Source organism: Hippopotamus amphibius, chromosome 1 (genome assembly GCF_030028045.1).
Source record: "Hippopotamus amphibius kiboko isolate mHipAmp2 chromosome 1, mHipAmp2.hap2, whole genome shotgun sequence".
Lineage (NCBI taxonomy): Eukaryota > Metazoa > Chordata > Mammalia > Artiodactyla > Hippopotamidae > Hippopotamus > Hippopotamus amphibius.
The window spans coordinates 234,951,932-234,960,341 of record NC_080186.1 but is presented as its reverse complement, the minus strand read 5'-3'; the positions used below and the strand labels follow the sequence as shown (position 1 = coordinate 234,960,341).

Sequence of the window (8,410 nt, the reverse complement as noted above, 5' to 3'; positions counted from 1 at the left end):
ATAAACTGAGGCCACAGAAGTTCATTATCGATGTTGCAATCTTTTTTATTCCGCGAACAGAGAGAGAGAGAGAGAGAGAGAGACGCGGAGGGCGAGACTGGGAGAGACAGACAGAGGCACGCAGGACAGAAACCGGGGCGTCTCGGAGCCGGGGGAGGGGTGGACCGCCTGCGTCGGCGCCCCGGCTCGGGCTCGGGCTCCGGCTCCGGGCGCGGCGAAGGGCGAGGGGAGCAGAGAGGACGCGCGGGGAGCCCGCGACGGGGGAGGCCGGGCCGGGCCGGGCCGGGGGTGTGAAACCGTTCTGCTCGCCTCTGGCGCGTCCAGACCGCGGGCCGCGTCCCGGGCCGGCCCGGCTTTGGGGGGGGGGGGGGGGGGGGGGGAGCCGGCGCCGGGGTTCCCAGGCACCGCTCGGGGCTCCGGGCGGCCGCGGCGCTCGGCGCGCACAGCCCCAGGCACGGAACGGCGCGGCTCCCGCGCCCTGCCCGCGGGGGCCTAAAACCGCAGCGCGCCGACCGCGACGGGGCATTTCGGCAGCCCGGGGCTCTCCGGGCGGCTCGCAAAGTCCTCCAGGAGCGGAGGCGCGGCGGAGCGGAGACCAGCGCCACCCGCCGCCCCGCTCCGCTCCGCCCGCCGCCGCCCGCAGCGCCCCCACCGCGCCCCCACCCCCCAGGCACACGCGCGCGCGCGCACACACACACGCGCGCACACACACACACACGCGCGCGCGCACACACACACACGCCGCCCCGGGCGCGCCGGCGCTGCCAGCGCGCGGCGGCGTGCAGGACTTGAAGTGGGTGTTCTTCCCCCCTCCCCACCCCCGCCCCGGCCGCCTGCCCCCTCCCTCTCGCTCCTAAGCAAATAAGAGCTCGGCGATCCCCCTCCTGCCGCTTTGATTTCGGGCACCTCCACCAGATAATTGGGAAGGGTTTCCAGAAGGTGGGAAATGTCACCTGATTCACACTGAACTTTTAAAAGCTCCCCACCCCCAAGGAGCCGCGCACACCCTCGCTCGCGGCCGCCCTCCCACTGCCCCACACACTGGGAGACCGCCCACCGCAAACCGCGGAGACCCCCGTCTAGATTTAAAGCGCGGCTGCGCCCGGCTTCTGACGTCCATTGAATCTCTCGGGCCGCCGGCGGCGAGCGCGGGGCTGCGCCGCGATCTCTGCGCCCTCAGCCGCCCGCCTCTGCGCCGCGCGCCGCCTGCCCGAGCCGCCCGCCGCCGCGCCCGCTCCCCGCGCCGCCGCGCTCCTCGCCCCGCGCCTGCCCCCAGGATGGTCCGCCCCAGGCACCCGCCCGGCGGGCTTTGCCTCCTGCTGCTGCTGCTCGGCCAGTTCATGGAGGACCGCAGCGCCCAGGGTAAGCGAGGGGGGTGCCTCGGGAGGCTGGGCGGAGGGCAGGGGGTCGTACTTTTCGGTCGTCTCCACGGGGTCTGTTCTGAGCGACGCTGCTCTCGGAAGATGTTGGACCAACTTAGCGAGTCCGGGATGGAGAGGAGTGGGAACACTGAAGGCAGTGACACTTTAGGACTGGGAGCCGAGTTTGGAGCGCGGCTATCCTTTAAAAGGAAAGGGAGTGAGCTGGAGTCTCTCAGTAGTTAGGGTTAGATGCTCCAAGTTCTGGACGTAATGAGTTCAGATGTGATCTCCCCTGTTTGGCTCTGAAGAAGGGGACAAGCATCAGTAGCCTGGAGATTTCAGTCGACCCATTTGCAATCCAACCTCTCTCCCTCCTACATCTTTTGGATACTTTAAAAAATGACGGGGGGGGGGGATACTGAAATTTCTTCGGTGGCTGGGGGACGTGGTTTCAGAAACTTTGCCCAAACTTGGAAATGTGGGTGCCGAAAATTTTAGAGGGAAGTAGCTTTCTGCCCAGTGGATGCTTCTTCTAATCCCCTCCCCCAACCCCGCACACACAAAAAATATATATATTACCCCGGACTGTTTTGAGTAGTTTGCAGTTTTTTACCCTTTGCCTCACTCCTCTGTTAACTTTCTGTAGAACAGTGAGGAGCCCACAATTGATTTCAATTCTGAGATGCAGTGAGAGCCAATTTCTAAAGTTTTTTGAAATTAGATTTGTTTATTTCAATTAGTCTTTGGGCAGACTTTTTTTTTGAAATAATAATAGCAGCTTGCGGCCCCATTACTGTTCAAGTTATCTGGATGATTCATGAGAAGTCTTCCTGACCAAAATCCGAACATTAAAGAAGAGGAGGTGGGGGGGAATTACTTGCAAAGATTTCTTGGTAGGTATGAGATAGGTGTGTGTGTGTGTATACACACACACGTATATATATAACCGTGAAACGGTAGGAAGTCTCCCCCACCCCCCTTTTGTTTTCCCCCCTACACTTTCCTTGAAGCAGGCTTGTAACTTTCCCGGCTTTGGCGTTCACATTTCCCGAGTGTTGGAGACCGCGCCCGGGCACTGCCCTAGCCGCCTGCGACGCGCTGCTCTGGGTCGCCCGCCGCTCGGGGCGCGGCGCTGCCTGGGTACCGGGGACGTGGGCGCCGGGGCAAGCAGCCCTCGGAGATTTCGAAAGCTCGCGGTGGCCGCGGGCGTCCTCCGGGTCTGGCGATTGCACAACGGCCCGTCGGGCGGGCTGCGCCTCGAGGCCGCGCGGGGCAACGCCGGGCAGGGCCCGGTTGCTTTTTTGCTTTCATTTTTCACAAGTGCCTTTTGCTTGATCTCTTACTGTGTGTGTGTGTGTGTGTGTGTGTGTGTGTGTGTGTGTGTGTGTGTGTGTGTCTGTCTGTCTGTCTGTCTCTGCCTCTCTCTGTCTCTCCCTTTCCTCTCTCTCTCTCTCAAGTTCTCCTACTTTCTTTTAACCCCCGTCACAAATAATACCCCTACCGCCTACATGAAACCAACATGTGAAAACATTCGTCGCATCCTGTTTTTGTCAGCTTCTTTCATCGGCTCTTCGAGTCGCTGCAGGTTATGAAATGGGACGAATAAAAGTAAACAGTCTAGTAAAAGTCAGTGCAAGCTGCACGTGTTGTGTCTGGGTCACTGGTAACTGACACTGATACGGCTGGGGCGCGCTGGCTTCGCGCTCTGGCCTGGCCTCCCCCTCGCCCACCTCCCACCTCTTCAATCTGGCTCCCCCACCCCCACCCCTTTACTCCCTCCGGTTTACTTTCTGCCTTTCCCTCGCCTCTCTCCGCCTCCGTCTCTCCGCCTCCACGCTCCCCCCCCCCCCCATCCCCGCCGCGTCCCCTTCCCGGGCCGGCTCGCCGCCTCCCTCCCGCGACCCCGCCGCCGCTCGCGCGCCCACGTCCCCACCGCTGTCTCCCCGCAGCTGGGAATTGCTGGCTCCGCCAAGCGAAGAACGGCCGCTGCCAGGTCCTGTACAAGACAGAGCTGAGCAAGGAGGAGTGCTGCAGCACCGGCCGCCTGAGCACCTCGTGGACCGAGGAGGACGTCAATGACAACACGCTCTTCAAGTGGATGATCTTCAACGGGGGCGCCCCCAACTGCATCCCCTGTAAAGGTAGGGCCCTTCCTCCTCCCCAGTGTGCAGGCCCTCAGTAGAGGGCGTCTTGCCCTCAGCTTCCCCAGTGCCCATCTGGGGTTTGGGGGCTGCGAGAGCTTTGTTCGTGGGTTCCCCCTAACTAACTACCACCATCCCCCACTCCCCAGCCCTGGTAAGATTCGGTTTGAACCTTGCCTGTCACTACAGGCGAAACAGTGTCGGCAGAGGTTCTCAGACTTCTTAGCCAGATGTGGTGGTGAAGCCAGCCAACCCTTGCACTTAGAGAGGCTTGGGTATGGGACGCAGCCCACTGGCCCTCTCCCCCGCCCCTCCTCAACTTCTGGGCCAGAGCCCCTTGGGCAAGAGCCCCCTGGGCTCGGACTCCTGGCCGCAGGATTGCGCAAGGCACCCGTAGCCCTCCTGGCTGACTCGCAGGGTGCCTGGCCCTGGTTTTAATCCCTGCGTCTTTCCAACTCCTAGAAACGTGCGAGAACGTGGACTGCGGACCCGGGAAAAAATGCCGAATGAACAAGAAAAACAAACCCCGCTGCGTCTGCGCCCCGGATTGTTCTAACATCACCTGGAAAGGCCCAGTCTGTGGGCTGGACGGAAAAACCTACCGCAACGAATGTGCACTCCTCAAGGCCAGATGTAAAGAGCAGCCAGAACTGGAAGTCCAGTACCAGGGCAAATGTAAAAGTAGGTCCTACCCGGCCCCTCCTCCAGCTTTCTACCTGAGAGAGACCCACTGCAGGACCCCAGGGGAATGGCGTAGTCTGCAGTAATGGCCTAATAATAATGACACCAAATACAGAAACCCTTTCTAACGTCTCCAGACTCCTTAATACATGGAAGGGCCACCCTAGAGTCATAGTTTTCTTTTGAAAACCACAGGGCTCCCAATGTGCGTTTCCAAAAGCTGGATGCTTCTGTTTTGAGATTTTCTTTATATCATCAAATGTTCAGTCCCTAAGGACCACAAGGTGCCTATTAATGTGTGTTTCCCTCTTTGTTTCAGAGACCTGTCGGGATGTTTTCTGTCCAGGCAGCTCCACGTGTGTGGTGGACCAGACTAATAACGCCTACTGTGTGACGTGTAACCGCATTTGCCCAGAGCCCACCTCCTCTGAGCAGTATCTCTGTGGGAATGATGGAGTAACCTACTCCAGTGCCTGTCACCTGAGAAAGGCTACCTGCCTACTGGGCAGATCTATTGGATTGGCCTATGAGGGAAAGTGTATCAGTAGGTATTCTGGATTGAGGAAGGAAAAGAAAAAACAGGAAAAGAGAAAAGGCTAGAACTGGTGTTAAAACTGTGAGGTTAACCAATTAATAAGCCCAAAGCCTCCCCAAACGCATAGCTTCACCAAAGGAAGAAATACTCTCCCGTTTGGGTAAACTGCCATGCCCACAGCATTCCTTAAGGAAACCATTGTCTTCTGGAAGCACTGGCATATATATTGAAATGCAAGACACAGGAAACAATTTTCCTTCTTAGAAACCCAAGAACTCACTCAATTTTACACATTTTTTTAAGTGCTAGACTTGCTGGAAGCAAGAAATAATTACTTAACAGTTCCTAAAATCTGTTATCAGATTCTGATAACTGATAGAATTCTTTCTTTTTTTAAAAGATCCAATTTGTGGGAAATAGCCAAATACATATTTAACTCAAGGATACTGCGAAATCCTGTTCCAAAAAAATACTACAGTGTTTTCATGCACTAACGCAGTGTGTAGGAAACTGGGGGGGTGTGTGTGTGTGTGTGTGTGTGTGTGTGTGTGTGTGTGAGTCGTATGTGTCTGAGTTTGGGTTTTATTATAGAGCATTTTTGCACAATATCTCCATTACCCCCATTAGTCAGTGATGAGATGTTTGCATTTATTGATAGGAGACTAGGGAGGCGGGGCCAGAGGGAAATGCACTTACTCATCACTGGTGTATTACATCCTAGAAGCAAAGTCCTGTGAAGATATCCAGTGCACTGGCGGGAAGAAGTGTTTATGGGATTTCAAGGCTGGCAGAGGCCGGTGTTCCCTCTGCGATGAGCTGTGCCCTGAGAGTAAGTCTGAGGAGCCTGTCTGTGCCAGTGACAATGCCACCTACGCCAGCGAGTGCGCCATGAAGGAAGCGGCCTGCTCCTCGGGCGTGCTGCTGGAAGTGAAGCACTCCGGATCTTGCAACTGTAAGTGCGATCTCTAACCCTGCTGCAATGTAAGGCTTTCCCAGGCAAGCTCTAGAGAGTTGAGACATAAAAAGCACGAAACCTCCCCATATCAGCCCGCTTCTATTTAAGTTAGGCAGCACTGAGTTTCACCAGCAGTACAGCGATCCACAAAAAAACTGCCTGGGGCATTTCCAGGCCTTAAGGACTTGTCCAATCAATGATTGTCACCAGGGTTGCCAGTCATTTGTCCCTAATTTCTTTTGCTTTAGTCGTGTGTTTTGCTGTTTGCTTTATTAACACTTGAATCTAAACTAACTGCTTCAAAGGTTGTTTTTTTTTTCTTCTTCTTTTTCAAAGACAGCTTTCTATTATCACACGTGGGCTGCCGCTTTGTGCAGTGGCCCCTACTAACTCTGAAATAAGGACCCAAAGCAGTTATACCTAGAACACGAGCGCTTTTTATCTAATTTCAGGAATCTGCCTGTAAAACCTGAGCCATTGATTCTTCAGAACTTTCTGCAGTTTTTTTTTTTTTAAGTTTTTTTAAACTTATTGCATAACAGCAGATGCCAAAAAACAAACAAAACAAAACAAAACAAAAGCATCTTACTGCAAGTCACATAGAAATGCAACGCTGTAATATGGCTGTCTCAGAGGGCTTTGAAAACATACACTGAGCTGCTTCTGCGCTGTTGTTGTCCGTATTTAAACAGCAGCTCCCCTGTATTCCCCCATCTAGCCATTTCGGAAGACACCGAGGAAGAGGAGGAGGATGAAGACCAGGACTACAGCTTTCCTATATCTTCCATTCTAGAGTGGTAAACCCTCCACCAGTTGGGTTGTTCAGTGTTGACATAGCCTTTGGGCAAAAAAAAAAAAAAAAAAAAAAGGGAAAAAAGAAAAAGAAAAAAATATATTGTCCATACTGTAAATAAGTGTATGCTTATTTATTTGGGGGGAAAACTATACATAAAGGACCTTTGTCCTAAAGCTCTCTCCCAGGCCACCTTGTTACTCCTTGGACCCGGAGAGGCGGTCATTGTGAGGTCTACTGGATGAGGCCCATAGTTGAGACTTGTAGACATTTATTTATACTGTGTCATGTTTTATAATTTATACATAAAATGTCTGGTTGACTGTACACCTTGTTTTTGAAGAAATTTATTCGTGAAAGGAAGAGCAGTTGTTATTTATTGTGAGGTCTCTTGCTTGTAAAGTAAAAGCTTTTTTTTTCTTGTAAACCATTTAAGTCCATTCCTTACTATTCACTCACTCATCTGTCTCTCTTCATTTCACTGTTGTTAGACTCTTTTCCACTTTAACAAACTTGCATGTCAGTTTCTGTCATGTTTATTTATTGGATTCTCTGCTGCCTGTTCTGTACATACATGATCCCTCGGGTTTTGTTTACAAGGAATCTTGACTGACCAAAAGGCATTATAACTCTGACTCAGATAGAAGGTACAGAGGATACATCTTTGAGGAAACTCCTACTTCCGTTCTCTTGTTGTGATGAAGACATTTTGTGAGAAAGGGACTGATAGCAATGTTGGATTTCTAATAATGTACTTTTAAGGTGTTACAGATCCAAAGAAATTGAGTGATGTGGGTGTCAGGAGCCTGAAGGAAGGGGAATGCTACACATTCAACCTTTTGTTAGGTGTTTCCTTTAAGCTAGTCTGCTGTACCTTTTAAATTAGTTCTTTTCACCCAATGTGTCATGAAAAGCTTTATCAGTTCAAGTTTCTTGCTTTTCATAATACTTTTTTCTGATGCAATTTTATATTTTCAAACATGGCAAGTTAAATATAAATTCATTTAAATATATAGTTTTGTACTTTTCTACCATGTAAATGTGCAATGTATATAAAAGTTATAATGTGTATTTGTAAATAAATTATGAGTGAAAAAATAAAAAAATTTTAAAAAGCCAATGGTCTCAATTGCTGATGATGTAAAAGAAGTTATTTGGGCTTTTGAGTAAAAATGTATATGATACATTTGCTGAGAAATAGTTATCACTGAAATTAAGTGGCCAGGGCAGTAAGGAGCTCCACAGTAAATTACAGATCATCTCAGCAGACCTCGAAAGATACAGGAATCTGAGGTACAGCCACCCCTTTGTAAAAGGGATGGCATACCTACCACTCAGCAAACTGTAGATGTTCTTCCCTGCAATGTACCAGCCCTCAAGCTGCCTGTTTAAAAACACCATCTTCTTAGATATCCTTGTTCCAAGTTCATCTCCATAGCCAGAGGCACCCTTTATCTTTCCTCATCTAAATAAAGTGGATCTTAGATCTTTAAAAAACAAAGCACATCACAAGGAAAAGTGAAAATAGACAATATACGACAACACATCCTAGAAGTCAGAATATCAACTACAGAAATAAAGGCAGTATAGTGCTGGAATTCTGGAGACTTGGTGAGGTAAGGATGGGGCAGGGGCAGATTTCCACAATGATGTCCATGGTTTGTGGAGAGTAAATAATGACCCTTTCAAGGTAAGAGGACATGTATTAGTTTACAGTTTACATTAGACAGCCAAGTCACGCTATTAGAGTCTCAGGTTGGCATCTGGGGCATGGATTGGTTGTCCCTGTAATACACTGTGATACATAGTGATACATTACTACAAAATCGCAAGTTTCTGCCTAATTGTGTGCTAATTCACTGCCTAAGTATATTAAAAATATCAAGTACAAGATACAAAGAAGTGAGGATTGGGACTGTAAGAGGGAAAGTGCAAACAACGGTC

General features: G+C 51.1%; 1 protein-coding gene across 2 annotated transcripts; it reads left to right on the top strand.

Moving 5' to 3' along the window:
- The first annotated feature begins 897 nt into the window (after window positions 1-897).
- On the top strand, window positions 898-7,448 carry FST (follistatin). 2 transcript variants are annotated; one of them, XM_057700871.1, is made up of 6 exons: window positions 898-1,362; window positions 3,311-3,502; window positions 3,965-4,183; window positions 4,503-4,727; window positions 5,440-5,670; window positions 6,392-7,448. In XM_057700871.1, exons 1-6 carry the CDS (start codon window positions 1,278-1,280, stop codon window positions 6,472-6,474), a joined length of 1,035 nt encoding a protein of 344 aa, XP_057556854.1. In that variant the 5' UTR covers window positions 898-1,277; the 3' UTR covers window positions 6,475-7,448. The 2 variants fall into 2 exon arrangements, with proteins under 2 accessions (XP_057556854.1, XP_057556857.1); XM_057700874.1 differs by having other exon boundaries at window positions 899-1,362; window positions 5,443-5,670.
- Window positions 7,449-8,410: the final 962 nt, after the last annotated feature.

Coding starts and splice junctions, on each gene's coding strand:
- FST (XM_057700871.1), top strand. CDS start 1,278: ATGGTCCGCCCCAGGCACCCGCCCGGCGGGCTTTGCCTCCTGCTGCTG. Junction 4,728..5,439: donor CTATGAGGGAAAGTGTATCA/GTAGGTATTCTG, acceptor ATTACATCCTAG/AAGCAAAGTCCTGTGAAGAT. Junction 5,671..6,391: donor GCACTCCGGATCTTGCAACT/GTAAGTGCGATC, acceptor TCCCCCATCTAG/CCATTTCGGAAGACACCGAG.